Here is a 16,666-nt window from a genome sequence, read left to right on the forward strand (position 1 = left end):
GGGAGGAGAGGTAGGAAGGGGCAAGGGGATGGAGAGCCTTGAAGCCTAGAATGAGAAGTTTTTATTTCGTGTGTAGGTTGATAGGCAACCACTGGAGGTTTTTAAGAAGGGGAGTGACATGCCCAGAGTGTTTCTGCAGAAAGATGAGCCGGGCAGCGGAAGAATAGACTGGAGCAGGGAGAGACGGGAGGAAGGGAGATCAGAGAGAAGGCTGACACAACAATCCCGCCAGGATATTATGAGAGCCTGTAGCAGTAAGATAGCCGTTTGGGTGGAGAGGAAAGGGCGGATCTTGGCAATATTATAGAGGTGAGACCGGCAGGTCTTGGTGACAGATTGGATGTGTGGGGTGAATGAGAGAGCTGAGTCAAGGATGACACCAAGGTTGCGGGCTTGAGAGACGGGAAGGATGGTTGTACCGTCCACAGTGAAAGGGAAGTCAGGAAGAGGACAGGAGGGACACTCAGCTAAGAGCATCGAGGGGGCGCCGAGAGGGCAGGGGCGGGGACAGGCGGTGGCTCACCTCGCGGCGGACCGCCAGCTCGATTAACTGATTAATCCGGGTTAACTGATTAGGTTTAGGCTGCTGTTACAGGAATTTGTAGTAGCCTGTTTGTAGCTGTCATTTCCAAATGCAAATCGGAGTGAATTTTCATGGCATAAAGTTAAATAAAGGAAATAAGATGATGGGGAACTCTTCTTTTTATGGTGTTTTGTAAACTCCTATTATGTGTCAGGCACTATACTAATCCCTGGGGTAGATACAAGAAAATCAGGCTGGACACAGTTCCTGTCCCACATGAGGCTCACAGTATTAATCTCCATTTTATAGATAGGGTAACTGAGGCACAGAGAAGTTAAGCTATTAGCCTCAGGTCACAGAGCACACAAATGGTGAAGCTGGGATTAAAACTGAGGTCCTTCTGACTTTCAGGTTCGTGCTTTATCCATTAGGTTATGTTGCTCCTCATGGAACTTGGAAGAGTGAAATGAAAAAACTTAGAAGTTGACATAGAGACCTAATCGGGCTGTCTGTCCTTTCAACTGAGGGCAGTTAGTTTAAGTGCCATTCACTGTAGGCACATCTCTCCCTTTTCCCAGCAAGAGCCATCAAGGTCAGTTTCAAAACTTCTGTGGCCTAACTCTGAATTGGATTTGGAGAGAATGTGGAGATGCACTCTTTTCCTAATTTTACAAGTAATAGTGGTATTTGTTGAATACTTACTACATACCAAGGATTATGCCTAGCACTGGGGTACCCAAAAATAGCCACTGAGACCAGTTTCACTCCCAACTGGATGACATAAAGAAGAGATATGGGACAGGTGCTGAGTCCAACCTGATTATCTCGTATCAACCCAAGCACGTAAAAAGCACTTAACGAATGTTACAGTTAAATTAATATTATGGTTGTGCAGCTGCAGGTAGTTTGAGAGGTAGAGTTGACCAGTTTCTTCCATCTTCCACCTTTGCTTCCTCCTCTGCTTAGTACAGTGCTCAGTCCCCAGTAAGTACTCAATAAATGCGATCGAAAGAATGAAATTCGATTGACTGACTGAATGATTGCTGCAGCTACTGCTGCCTCTCCTGATTTGGCTATTTTGGGGACATACTTTTTTGGAGATTCCCATCCCTGATGGAACAGTATTGGCTCTATCCATTCAAGAAACTTCTGGAAAGATGTGGCTGACAATAGGAATGGCCAGGTTTCTCAGCAATAGCTCCCAGGCCTCTGGTGTGGTGCACATAACTACCTGCAGCTGTGGAGTTATGGCAGTCCATATGTCTGTGTGTGTCAAGAAGTATGAAGTATGAACATCAGAGATGGTTTTCCTATTATTATGAAACTGATATGTTAAGAACTATTTCAGCCAGAGCCATTGGGGTTTTTAATTTACCTTCACTTATCCATCAATAAAAGCATACAGATTGTATTAGGTCTTGAGCCTTGGAGTTTAGCTTGTTTAAATTGTCTTTGAAGATGTCAGGTAATAGTTTGATTTATTAGGGGCTCTCATTCGTTGTTCAAGTTTTCCTTGTCTTTGAAATTGGCTTCCAATTGAAATGTGAGTGTAAATTGCATTTCCATGACAATGCTGCCTATGTCAGTACTGGAACTGTAAGAAACAGGACTTCTATTTAGCTGGGTCTCAACCTTTCAACCTACTTCCTCTCTCTGTGCTTGGAATGGGAGGGTTTTACAGAAAGACCTAGAATTTTGAAGTAATAAACCCTTGAGTTTGATCTAATTGTAACCTTCATTGTCAAAGGTAAATCACAGCCTGCCACCTGTAACCCCTTTCAAGGACACATTCATCAGAGTTCTAAGTATACGTGTGTGTCTGTGATTAGGCATCATGTGGAAGAATGTTACTGCATTGGCCATAGATCTCATAAAGTTTCTCCATCACATGACATCCTCCAACATCGAAAAATCCAGTATCTGCTGTTCTGTTTATTTGTTATGCAAAAAAATGCATCAAACATAATTTCCATTTTCTCAATTGCCTCTGATTTATAGTGTAGAGTGAAGGAATACAAATAACCTACTCTGAGAACATTGATTTAATCTAGTTTTGTCTAATACAAAATGTAGGAGTTGGGCTCATTTTAAGGTTTCACTTGCACATTAAAAAGTTTAGCTATATTTTATCTAGGTAATTTCATTCTTCCCATATCTATTTATTTGGGAAGCTTTAGGCCTGGAAATATGACACATTAAGCCTCAGGATACTGTATAACTAAGCTGTATTCATTTACTCTTTATATATGCTCAAAATTTCTTCATGACTAGTGATTCTATTCACTCTATGCCCTATTTTGTATTCCGATGCCAACATCACATTTGTGAGTGGAATTGACTATTTTAATTCACTCAGTAAAGTGTTCATCTTCAATCACATTTATTGAGTGCCTACTGTGTGCAGAGCACTGTATTAAGCACTTGGGAGAGTAAAGCGTAGCAGAGTTGGTAGACCCATTCCCTTCCCACAATGAGCTTAGAGTCTAAAGGGGGAAAACTCTTCTTCAATTGCCGTCAAGTCGTTTCTGACCCACAGCATCTCCAATGACACACCCTCTTCAGAAAGTCCAATTTCTGTGATAAAGTCATTCTGGTATGGGTATCCATACACTTCTTGAGACATTAAGAGAGTTCCAGAAGTGACTCAGTATCAGGAGCCAAAGAGTTTCTTTTTTTTCGTTGCTCTTATTGGAGAGCAGATTAAGGGGAAGAGTGCCAGTCAGAAGGGACTTGGCTGGTGGTCAGTGAATGTAATGTGAGCAGGAAAAGGGAGCCCCAAACCAGTGTTTTGAATCCCTGGGAAAGGGTAAAGTGAAGTATTGGGATAGCATGAGAGGAGAAAGATTAGATAAATCAAAATGAGTAATCTACCATGAGGGAGATTTACCAGATTCAAGGACTAGGGAGTTAAGGAAAGGAGTTTGGGTAGAGTGAATGGAGGAATGGGAATCAGGAAGAACTGTAAAGGGATAAGCGGAAGGAGTGGAATTAGGAAGAACCATGAGAGAAGTTATAGTAGCAGTAGTAAAGGAGTTTATCGTGCGTCGATTGGGTAAAATGTCTTGTTTACTAAGCGCTTAGAATAGTATGACAAAAGCTTAAGACTCGTTCCTTGCCATCTTGCTGAAAGACCGGTGAAGAAGAGAGTGCTACCACTCTGTTCTGCTCTTCATTTTGTCTCAAGCCTATGTCGGTTCACTGTACTTCCCTCCAGAAGGTTCTCACCAAAAGCCTGGGCAGATTAGAGGAGCACTGGGAATAATTGCAAATTGGGTGCAATGTTAAGTATGAGATGTGGGAATGTCATAACATTGCTAGTTCCCACTGTCTTTTGACTCAGTTTCTCTCTTGGCCTATTTCAATGGGACTTGGGGCCCCTTTCACAGAAACAACCGATCCCTTAACCGTTTATTTGAGCAAATCATTGGGGATGATTAAAAAAAATTGAATCATCAATTAAACATCAAAGATTCATTTCAGATAACTTTACCAGTTAAGTGATAATCCAATAAAGGCATAAGGGGGAAATTCACAGGAGCTTAATGCTCCTTGAGGTCATTACGTGGATAATAAAGATCAACGCATATGCCACTAATAGTGTTTTTTTACCCTCTTAAAATTACTAAATAGTACCATTTCCCCACCCTCCCTGCTCCAGTACAGTTAATCCAGAGAAACCTGGAAATAAAAAGTTTTTAAAAATTATTATTTAGCCTGCTTAATCAGGAAGAACCTGCTTGGTTTTTCAGCAAAGGTGGCATACTTTACGTTCCAAAAACACAACTGTTTAATCACATCGTGGGCCAGGTTTTGAAGTACTTTTGAAACATCTGACTGAATTGATAAATGGTAACAATGCTTAGAATTGGCCCTGATCCTTCTGCAATTAGGGGGGTAATTCTTCCAATGGGTAACAGTTTTTGTGTAACGTTTGATTTTACAGCACTGGATACCAGTTTATTTACTATTCACCTGAAAATACAGCCAAGGCAAAGGAAGTTCTCAGCAACATCAATCAACTAGAACCTCTCATATCAACCCATGCAGACCTACTACTTAATTCTGCAAGCCAGCATTCTCCAGACAGCTTGAAGAATTCTTTAAAGATGCTTTCAGAAAAAGTAAGATTCAAATCTTTGCGATAGTGGAAAAAAACAGAATAACCAAATCCCCATTGTCTTTCATAGCAACAAGAAATGCTAAATATTCTTAAAAACCAAGTTTCTAAATATTGTCACTGGATAAGAATGCTCTGGTTTTATATACTTTTCAAATATTGAATTCTTTTTTCTTATAGGAAAAAAACCTGGAGACTAGGATTGGTTTTTGAATTTTTTGGTCTTTAAAAAGAGGAATTTGAATTTTTCTTTACTTTTCTGAGGTGATTACATATATATCAATTAAAAGAGCTTATCCGTTCTGATTCATGTACCTTCAGTGACTTTAGGAAAATCTTCTATCAGCTCTGCCCCAGTTTTCTGTGAATAATAGTAACAATAATAATAATAATACCTTGTATTTGTTAAGCTTTTAGCACACTGCAATCATATCAGATACTCTCCTTGTCCCATATGGGGTTCCCTGTCTATGAGTATTTAATCCCCATTTTACAGATGAGGAAACTAAAGCATATATAATCTGTGACTTGCCTAAATTCACACACCAGGTGAGGGGCAGATTAGAAACCCAGGTCTCCTGACTCAGTCCATCAATCATATTGATTGTATGCTTAGTGTGTGCAGAGCACTCTACTAAGTGCTTGGGAGAGTATGGTATAATTGAGTTGGAAGACATGTTCCTGCCCACAGCGAGTTTACGGTCTAGACAGAGAGAAAGGCATTACTATAAAGAGATACATTTACAGATATGTGTATAAGTGCTGTGGGACTAAGGGAGGGGCAAATAGAGGATAAAACTCCAAGTGCAAGAGTGACACAGAATCGAGTGGGAGAAGATAAAATGAGGGTTTAGTTGGGGAAGGTCCCTTGAAGGAGATGTGCTTTGAATAGGTTTTGAAGATGGGGAGAGTAATCATGTTGCATATGAAGAGGGAGGGGCTTCCAGGCCAGATGTGGGAAGTGGGCGAGAGGTTGGAGGTAAGATAGAGAAGATCAAATACAATGAGTTGTTTGGCATTAGAGGAGCAAAGTGTTTTAGGCTGGGTTATACTAGGAAATTATAGGAAATTTATAGGAAATTATTAGGAATAGGAACTCTCATTAGAGAAGCAGCGTGGCTCAGTGGAAAGAGCCCGGACTTAGGAATCAGAGGTCGTGGGTTCTAAACCCGGCTCCGCCACTTGTCAGCTGTGTGACTATGGCCAAGTCACTTCACTTTCAGTGCCTCAGTTACCTCATCTGGAAAATGGGGATCAGAAGTGTGAGTCCCACATGGGACAACCTGATTACCCTGTATCTACCCCAGCGCTTAGAGCAGTGCTGTGCACATAGTATGCGCTTAACAAATACCGACATTATTATTAGGAAATCCAGGAGGGAAGGTAGAAGGCAGTGAGGTGATTTGTTGCTTTAAAGTCGATGATAAGGAGTTTCCGTTTGATGCAGAAGTGGGTGGGCAATCACTGGCGGTAGTTAAGAAGTGGAGAAATATGGACTGAATGTTTTTGTAGAAAAATGATCCAGGCAGCAAAGTATGGACTGGAGTGGGGAGACATAGGAGGCAAGGAGGTCAGCAAGGAGGCAGATGCAGTAATCAAAGCAGGAGAGGATAAGTGCTTGGATTAACGTAACAGTTTGGAGTAGAAAGAGTGGATTTTAGCAGCATCGTTAAGGTTGAACTGACTTCTAGCCTGTGCTTTTTTCACTAGGCCACACTGTTTCTCTTTAAAGGAAAATAATACTTCTGCTTACCTACCTGGTAGAGTTGCTTCACAAACTAATTAGTTTGATGTTCAAGAGCATTTTCTCGAGAAGGCGCCATGTAAATGCTACAGTATCACTTCTCCAGGAGAAGCTTAAGAGTGTTCCCTGCCTTGATCAGGCAAAGTCTACTCTGCTGCTCACAAAACACAATCACATTGCCCTGAAGATTCATCCCTGAGGTTACTATGTATTGAACCAATTGGACTGACCCAGATAAGACCATAAGAGAAAGAGAAATGATTAGAAACTGAAGTGATGCTTTATTAGTCAAGTGATCAAAAACAACTCAGATCAAATTCTTCAAAACTTAAGGGCCTCTACAGCATCTGGGTTGTTTTGGGGAGTTTATAAAGCACTATCTTTACTGCCATTATCAATTGTAATCATGATATACAGATTATCTATCTATCTAAAAATCTGTATGTGCAGAAACCCTCTCTCCTGGCTTTCAGGTACCAAGAAATGTGCCTTTGTGGAGGAGGATAGGAGAGGAAAGTAAATATGGAAAGTGGTTGAAAAGAGAAATAAAGGAAATTAGATGACAAGATGAAGTAATTAGGGCTTTTGTTGGCCTCTTTTGAAATTCTTAAGTTTGGTAAAATGTTAGGATGTATTTAAGGTGAAAATTACAGCCAATAGCCCATTGCCACAGGGATTGCAGATCTGTATTTATATTCTTCCTATGCAGCGGACAGGGATTTGTCATTTCATACATCATTTACAAATTACTGCAGTGATTCTTTTAAAGGTTTATTTTCTTTCCATGTCTAATTCAGTGATGCTCAAACTTTTTCCCCCTCAAGCCATTCTATTAATTAGATAAGCAATTTGTCTATCCACCATTCTGTCATCACTTGAAACTGGGAAGAGGTTTTGAGAGTTAGCTGTGCAAGTCATGCAGTTTTAATAAGAATTATTCATGTCAGGAATTTCAAGAATTTACAAAGTTAACTGAGATTTGCATATTACAAGATTTTTTTTTAGTTGAATTCAGAATTCAAGAGTGGTATACTCTGGGAATTGTATTTCACCTGAAATCATTTTCTTAGTGGAATTTTAGCATTTTAATATAATCTCTGGATATAACAATCCACTGGGGCTTAAGAGAAACAAAACAAAACATATTTCTTTCAAGTTGCAAGGGTCTTGCTGCTTGTCGATAAAGATGAGGAAATTTTTGCCCCACTGAAATGGCTATTTGTTTTTCTCCCTTAAGAATAAATTAAAATGCTTTACAGATAAGTAATAAGAGTATGGAAAACTTTTAGTCCAACTCATTAGCAAAACATATACAAACATAGGATGTATTTACTGTGAAAGAAACTATCGGAGTTTTTGAAGTCCTTTGACAGCACTATTCTCTGAGGCAGAAAATTTTTTTCTAATACCTGAGTATTTCTTGTTTCTAGAGTCCAGTGTTACCATTAATGTTGATCGATTAATCATATTTATTGAACACAAATTATGTGCAAAGCACTGTAAGCGCTTGAGAGAGTACAATATATCAGAGTTGGTAGACGTGTTCCCTGCCCACAGTGAGCTTACAGTCTAAGGGGTAGACATTATTATATATCTAAAGTCCCTTCTGGAATGAGAGGACTAATGTTCCTAGACTGCCTGGTCCTTAGAGTGAGGAAGATTTCATTTCCTGGATTGAGATCTTTATCTTTGGCATTTTAAAATCTGCAGATACTTTGTCAATATTGTAATGTAATAAGGTGTTTCTTGAATGTATTCATTAAAAAGAAGTCATACCTCTAAGAGAAATGAATAGTTTTGTAGTCTAAAAAAACACAGGGAATCATTTTGCTAGTCTCTTTTTTGCTAAAAATTGGAATTAACAGTGATTTGTGTATCAGTGATCCAGCAATGCTAACACCATACCATGACCGTCTTGGAAACCTACAGCAGAAATAAAAATGTGATACTGACCATTAAGTAACACATCAACTAAGAATTAAAATTGTTCTATAAAAAAAAGGGCGGGGGCAGATTGGGAGGCAGGTGACTCACTAGGCAAGAAACAAGTTGGAAAATGGAAAGAGGCAGTCATAGCCAGGATGTCTTAGGCAGTTGATTAGTTGATTCATTCAGGCAGCTCTCGGACTTATAAGTTAACCAATCAGTGGTATTTATTGATCTTTTACTATGTACAGAACACGGTGCTAAGAATTTGAAGCACTTGTGATTCAACTACTTATGAAAAACTGCATCTTAAATTGCAGCAAATGAAAGAAACAATTTTTTCGTAGGAATAGTAATATAACCTGGGACTTGGTTCCTGAACTCAGGGTTGGATACCAACTTTTTACCAAAATGGCCACAATTATATACAATTCAGCCATGATGTGCGCTTCAAAAACATGGATGGATCATGAGCACCTATCGTGTGGGGCATTTTTTCCCCATAGACTTACTGCAATTCATTCAATCGTATTTATTGAGTGCTTACTATGTGCAGAACACTTTACTAAGCACTTGGGAAGTACAATTTAGCAACAAATACAGTCCCTGCCCACAACAGGCTCACAGTTGGTTAGTTTGGGTTCAAGGACCATTCCCAACATGATGGCTGGGCCCTGTAGTAAGTAAAAATTAAACTGCCGATTCCTCCCCACTTCCTCGCTCCTTTCATACTTTCCCCTGCATTATTCCTAGGCGATTTTCTGACCTCAAGCACCCTTGTCTCATCTTTCTCTTTATTCTACCTTATGCTTTTAGTATTTTTTTTAAAAAAATACATACTATTTTACTAAATCACTTATTATGTGTCTAACACTGTCTTAAGTGCTGGGACCTTGTCTTGTCTTATGCTGTAAGTCGTCTCTGACCCATAGCTACAATATGGACACGTGGTTGATAATCTTGTCCTGCTGTTTGATACTGGGTATGATTTGTAAGCTGTGCCAGTGACACCACTTTAGAAGCTGATGAGTCTTCAGTCAATTAATCAATCAATCATGAATATTCTTCTTTAATAAGGTCCAAGTTTAATAGTGCTTTGTGAGGTTGGACACAACAGCATTATAGACTTTCAACTTGGTTTGGAATTGATGCCCTCTTTTTTTTTTTTGCCACATTTACATATAGTGTCTAACTCACCTACGTATTTGGACATCAGATCTCATTCACATCAGAGGTAATCTGGCATGGTTTATTGCAAATAAGAATATTTAAGCCTTTTATAATGGAGACCTCTGTTTTCCCGGTGACATTTATAAGGATCTCCCTTTAATACTGACAGTTAGGTTGTAAGTAGATCAAGTGTCTCAGTCTTATGCATAAATACGCTTGTTTAATACACATGATAGAAGCCATACATATAAGGAAGACACTAAATTGCTCAGCTATCTGAATTATACAAGACTGTCAGGTCACTATATTGTCCTCTCCCAAGTACTTAGTACAATGCTCTGTACCCAATAAGTGTTTAATAAATACCATTGATAATGTTGATGATTATGGTCTACCCTATTCTTTAAACTTCTGGAATTCTTTCATGTTAGTTAACAGATGTGTTTTTTGTGTTCCTTCAGTCAACGATTCAGACCAAAATATCCATTAATTAAAATAATCAAAAATGATAAATATCTAAAAAAATAATGAAGAAGCATTGGGGCTATTTGGACCAATTTTTTTCCAGAAGTTACAGGCCATTTGCAAATTAACTGTTTATGCTTTAGCATTTTCCTAGTTTCTTCCCAGGTATTAGGAGTGAAGATCAGTCTGTAATTACCAGCATCTTTCATCCCTTCCTTTTAAAGATGAGCCCAATATTTACCTTTTCTCAATCCTTAGACACTCATCCCCTAAGTGTTCTGCTCTGCAAAGCCACCTACCCATTCAGTACATCTCCTAAGGTGTATGTTATCAGGTCCTGCTGATTAAAATATTCCAAATTTTTGACTGTATGTTTTAAATACCCTTTTAACCATTTCTTCTAGTTTTTCTTCTATTTCTTCTTCTAAACCAAATGGGATTAGACCTGGTGAGCTACTCAATTTTGATCTTTGTTGAAAAAAAAAGTGGGAGAAAAATCATGAAGAGTCTCATTATTTTCTCAGCCACCAGCTTTCCCTTTGTGGGGAGCAGCATTCCTCCATGTTCTCTTCTTTTGCCTGATAGAGTTGATGAACTTATGTCCTGACCTATTAATTATGAAACAAATTGCATCTCCTTTCTAACTTTCACTGCACCTTATATAATGGTGTTATCTCTTTGGTTTCCTTTTTAGTGAAGGAGTGTCAGGTGTGTAGATTTTTGGTTAGCTGTGGACAGGGAATATGTCTATTATATTGTTGTGTTGAACTCTCCCAAGTGCTTAGGATGGTGCTCTGAACACAGTAAGTGCTCAATAAATATGATTGATTGATTGACATGCCATAAAAGAATCCTTCTCATTCCTTAATTCTGTCTGGAGGCACTGGAAACAGGGAAACTGTTGGCATTAAACAGTGGACTACTTTTTTGTGGCATTTATTAAGCTCTTACTATGTGCCAGGCACTGTCCTAACTGCTTGAGTAGATCCAAGGTAATCAGGTTGAACACAGTCCAAGTCTCACAGTCTTAATCTCCACATTTCATATGAGGTAATTGAGGCACAGAGAAGTTAGCAGCCTGCACAAGGTCACACAGCAGACAAGTGGCAGAGCCAGGATTAGAACCCAGATCCTTCTGACTCCTAGGCCCACGCTGTCTATCTGCTAGGCCACGCTGCTTCTCATTATGGAACATTAGTTTTACCAGCCATGGCCAACCATAGCAACCGTCTAGGCCCTAGAGGGGAGGAAGTGATGGCGTCAGTGATAAATTCATCAAGAATGCTTGAACATATTGCAGTCTCGCAGAATCAACCCCGTACGCACCTCCTCTGTTCATTCTCCATAGTGGGAGCATCACAGCTCGAGAAGTAGAACAGGACCTAGAAGAAAGCATGTTTGCCTGTAAAAGCAGACTATGTTTAAGGAGTCCATCAACAGTGAAGTCTTTTCCTGAAACAAAATGGAAGAAACCTCAATCCAGCATTTTACCGTAACTATTCTACATGGAAGATGATGTGAAAATGCCTATTGCGACACATCAGTACAGCTGCACGAGTTTGTTTTAGTGGCCACTCTAGCTATCTGAAAACCAACCCAGAAATCCAGTGCTCTTTTGTGATTTTTCTCAATCTTCAAACTGCCCTTACTTCTAAGATTGTGTGCAGCTCTCTCAAATTCACATATCCCTTTATCCTCCTCTAGTAAAATGTCATGGATGATCCGACTTAGTTTTCCCCTTTTAGTATTAAATTGCTTTGCTGAACTTTGCAGAAGTGCTTCCTCTTTCTGTTCCTAGCACTTTTCAAATTTTTCTTTTATCTTCAGCACAGTACACTTCCCCTTGGATACTGTCTATTTCAAAAGTAGCCAAGGGAATTGGCAGGAAGGATGATGACATGGGCAGCAGTAACTGTGCTTATGGAGACCTAGTATGTGTTGGATGGGAGGAAGACCTGTCAGTGACACAGGACCTTCTATGTAACTAAAAGACATGAATGAGAGAGTAACAGTGCTTCACTGGAAGTTAATTGTTCTTTTGAGTATTCGAGTCAGTCACCATATTGAGGTTGAGACACAGTAACCTCTTGAGGAAGAAGGCCCCAACATGAAGGTAGAAGGATATTGAATATTTCTAGTGAGAGCATTGAGCTGTATAGTTGAGGTGGCCTTCCATTAAAGGGTGGCTCACTGAGGGTGATGAACAGAGTTAATAGATTCCTGTGAATTCAATAAGCTGGTGGAAGATTATCATTTTCTCCATTTTAAGGTTAGAAGACTGGATTCACTAGGAAAAGAGGTCAGAATTCAAGAAGCCCCATCCAGTGTTTCAGCCTATTTACTTCATTCTTGGCTGTGTGAATTGCCAAGGCTACGTGCACCTTAAGCATGATATAATACAGAAATTCAATTACTGTGTCCTGCACTGTTTTATAGGGTGATGCCATTAAGCATTTCATCAGGAAATAGTAAAGTACAGCCATAAAGTTCCTCTTGGTAAAGTAACTGTCATTTCTCTTGTAGTTTCTGGGTATTTACCACTAGCTACTATAAAACCCTCCATGCTGTGTTTCATAGCGTCGATGGCAGCTCTGAACATTACTGAAACAAACTGGTAGAGAATCGGTTTAGAGAGTAGTAATGAAGAACAAATTTAAATCTATATTGGAAAACATGAACTGCCATCCCTGTTGAACGTTATTGTGATCCTTCTGATTTTTTAAGTCTTTTTAATCTGTTAAAAACATTAACTGTGAATTGACTAATGACACATTTTCTTAACATTTCTTTTAAATTACTTAAAAAGAGTAGTACTTGATGCTGGTAAAGTGGTTGTGCCCCTGAAACCTGCCTCTAAAGATGGGATTTGGAAGCAGAGAACGGATGCTGAGACAGATGGTCTTTATGGTGTCTGTAGTACTTCTGCATTCTCTTTCAGAACAGAGTTGCTCCAGTGTTTGGCAGCCTTCCCAAGCTGCACTGTTCACCGTTGATTGGTATAAATCGTTTTCTGTCTTCCTCATATACTTCCCCTGCCATACACGGTACTTAAGTAGCAACAAATCCGTGATTGACCTTTTCACACCTAAATGCAGAGATGCATATCAGCGTCTGAAATGCTGGTCTTAATTCTTGTTGATTATCTTTTAGACAGAGCTCTTTGTGCACACCTTCAAGGACCAGTTGGTCAGAAATGCCCTGTTAGCACTCTACACGGCCCGGCCAGGTTGTGTTCTCAAAAAGCCAACTACACCCGGGAGCAGCATGGAGGAGAGCAGCCCCCCAGGCCACCTACCTCCGATCCAACGCCAGGACTCAATTCCACACCACTCGGAATATGACGAAGAGGAGTGGGTAAGTGTCCGCCCCCCATTCCTGCCCTCCGATTTATGCCTTGAAAAGGAAGACGCAATAATAAACTTAAAAAGCCGGTTCGGCCAAGGAACCAGTAAGTGCATTTTAGAGTATTGAATAGTGTTTGGGTTTGCTACTTTTTTCTCACCTTGATTAATTGGTCATTCATTCATTCGGACGTATTTATTGAGCGCTTACTGTGTGCAGAGCACTGTACTAAGCACTTGGAAAGTACAATTCAGCAATAAAGAGAGACAATCCCTGTCCATCCAGGGCTTGTAATGAATTTGTATGAAAGCAGTTGAGTTTTCTGCAGTTTTGGGTACAAAATGATCTTCAAGATTGTTTACTAAGATGCAACGCAATTCTCTATGAGCAGTCAGTCTGCATTTGCCACTCTGGTTGCCGTAGGCGTGTTGGGAAACTCATAGGAAAAGATCATTTATTCTTTCAGGCAAATAGCTCCGCAAAGTTACTGGGGCTTTGTCCCCAGAATGAATTAGTACTAACAATAACAACTGTGATATTGGTTAAGCAGTTATCAAGTGCCAAGCTCTTTCTAAGCACTGGGGTAGGTACAAGTTAATCAGGTCAGACCCAGTCCCTGTTCCACATGGGGCTCACAGTCTAAGTAGGGGGGAGAATAGGTACTGAATGCCCATTTTACAGATAAGGAAATAGAGGCCCAGAGAAGTTAAGTGATTTACCCAATGTCACAGGGCAGGCACATTGTGGAGTGGGATTAGAACCCAGGTCCTCTGACTTGCAGGCCTGTGCTTCTCGTATTAGGCCTTATTTGCTCCTCAAACATTACTTAAAATAACAGGCCAAAATGAGCATTCTCTGAGAACTTGGCATAAAATTTCTGGATCCCGAGAATTTGGGAGTCCCATTTCTTTTCGGCAAGTCCTTTTGGGATTACTGTTCACAATAACTGGAATTTTATGAATTAAGCACTTCTGCTCTGCTTTCCCTTTCACTCTCCTTCAGACCTCTCGGGTTCCTTCCTTCTCAATAAATCAAGGAGCTTACAATCTAGACGGGAAGACAGAGAGTTACAGCTCTGTGTATAAGTGCTGTGGGGGGGGGGGGTGTTGGGTGAATATCAAGTGCTTAAAGCATTCAAGTTCAGGTTTATAGGAGGTGCATAAAAGAGAAGGAATAATAACCTTTTGGAAGTGTGGTTTTAGAAAAGTCTGAAGAAGGGGAGAGTGGTGGTCTGTTGTATATGAAGGGAAGGGAGATCCAGGCCAGAGGGAGAACGTGGGCAAGGGGTCACGTGTTAGGGTGAGTATGTTGCCATTGGAGAAGCAAATTATGCTGGCTGGGTTGTAGTGAAAAATCAGTGGGTAAAGGTAGGAGGGAGCAAGCTGAGTGCTTTAAAGCCCATGGCAGTTTCTATTTGATGCAGAGGTAGATGAGCCACCACTGGATGTTCTTGAGAAGTGGCAAGAGGTGGACTGACCTCTTGTTGTAGCGGCTGAATTTAACCACCTCTCAAGTGATTAAAATGCAGAACTTTTGTTTGAAGGTCACAGGGAGAAGGGACTGATAAATGGGTCCCCACCTAGCACGGAGAGAGATTTATTTTTCTATTTAAGCTGTGATTATTAAAACAGGTATTGAAGATTCTCTCTGAGCCTAAATTCCAGATTTATCTATCCAGGTTTGAGTTTGGGAGGTCAGGGAGTGGTAGTAGAAAGGTACAACAAAAAAGTAAAGATTTTTGCCATCTTCATAGTTTGGTTTTTTTGATAATAACTTCAGTTGGAAGCATAATTGCATACAAAATTGTGAAGTTAATTCTTAACTCTCGGGAAGCTTTAGTTTTTATTCTCTTTGTAACATTGCACAGTCCAGACATTAATCTGACATAATACTGTATTGTCATGATAAAGGGATAGAAGAGATTGTCTCTCCATGGTGTCATTTCAAGATGGTCAAGAATTGCTAGGATATGGCACTAAATAGAGTGCTATTAATCTGTTTCTGCATCAGTCACCAAATCTGTGTGGTATTTTGGCTGTCATTTGACTTTTCTCTATCCTAAACTGATAGTTCTGCTTTTGGTCCGGTGGAAAGAGCGCTGCTTAGGGAACCAAGAGATCTGGGTTCTAATCCTGGTTCTGCTTAGAACTGGCTAACATGGGAGACGATCAAACAATTCTCTCCTCTAATGCCAACCTACTCACCGTACGTCAGTGTCGTCTCTCTCACCATTGACCTCTTGCCCATGTCGTCCCTCTGGTCTGAAACGCCCGATCTCTTCATATGTGACAGGCCACCAGTTTCCCCACCTTCAAACTTTGCTAAAAACCCCCTTACCTCACTCATTGCACTCCAAGGCCCTTTGGGAACATGAGCAGCAGGAATGAGAGTGTGAGTGGTATAGATTCGCAATCCTGAAGTCACAGGACCAAGGCTTATCCATTATTCTTGTCGGGACACTCCATCATCATCCAATATTGATGAAAAAGGGAACTTAGCAACCTAGGATTGCTGGGATGTGAATAGCTCAGGGTTGGTAAATCACTTTGAGTCTCCCAAATGAAAGGCAGAATATCAAAGATTTAGACAGACTTTTTACAAATCATTAGAGTGTGGCTGTTGTTCCTCAATTAGTTGTAGGGATTTTTTGTCCCTTCTCAGTTATAATGGAAAATTAATTACTTGTGCATCTGGATAATAATTATCTTGTCAATATGGTAAAAAAGGAATCTAAAGAGAAAATCTTACGAAATAGATTGTCTTTCCAGAATTTCAGTTATTAAATGATTGATTGTTTTTAAAGTTCATCTTTCTGAGAAGTTAGGAAACAATTAAACCCCAAAGGAATATGTTTTAATGACAATCTGTGCCAAGTAATAGACTTTCATTTTATTCCTCAGCAATGAGTCGGTGAAATTGACATATTGCTTTTCTTTCTCTACATCAAATACAACAGATGCCTCCAGCAGCTGGGTTTCTAAGATTAGTTGGTCCAAAATCTGAAGTTGTCAACCCCCAAAATTATTAGGTTGACCCAGTTTTTACCATTTTACGACACTGTCTTATCCTTCACAGTGCTGCTTGTTTATTTTAGGAGTTGCTGCATTGATAAATTCAAGGCCAAGATATTTCAAGGCGCATTAGAAAAATGTAGAAACAGAACCAGTGCTCTCTTCAGTTAATGAGTCTATAGGTTGAGAAATGCTATTCTGTATAATATAGAAAAGTTAGCTTAGACATTGTATAAAGAAAGCGTGCAGGTTTTTGTCACTTTGGTGCATTTTCAAGAAATGAATATATTCGAGAAAACGTTTAGCATATATTTCACAGTCCTGCCCCCTCAAATCATCTGTGAATACTATTTATTTTCTCTATGTAT

At 39.8% G+C, this 16,666-nt stretch overlaps 1 protein-coding gene across 5 annotated transcripts in view; it reads left to right on the forward strand.

Moving 5' to 3' along the window:
* INPP4B (inositol polyphosphate-4-phosphatase type II B) overlaps positions 1 to 16,666 on the forward strand; it is a 463,330-nt gene that overhangs the window by 358,668 nt on the left and 87,996 nt on the right. For all 5 annotated transcript variants that reach the window (XM_007668427.4, XM_039913682.1, XM_029076612.2 and 2 more), the window contains exons 16-17: positions 4,467 to 4,644; positions 13,096 to 13,299. In XM_007668427.4, coding sequence (XP_007666617.2) covers positions 4,467 to 4,644; positions 13,096 to 13,299 — 382 coding nt within the window. The remainder of the gene's footprint in view (positions 1 to 4,466; positions 4,645 to 13,095; positions 13,300 to 16,666) is intronic.

The sequence above is a fragment of the Ornithorhynchus anatinus genome, chromosome 12, assembly GCF_004115215.2.
Source record: "Ornithorhynchus anatinus isolate Pmale09 chromosome 12, mOrnAna1.pri.v4, whole genome shotgun sequence".
Lineage (NCBI taxonomy): Eukaryota > Metazoa > Chordata > Mammalia > Monotremata > Ornithorhynchidae > Ornithorhynchus > Ornithorhynchus anatinus.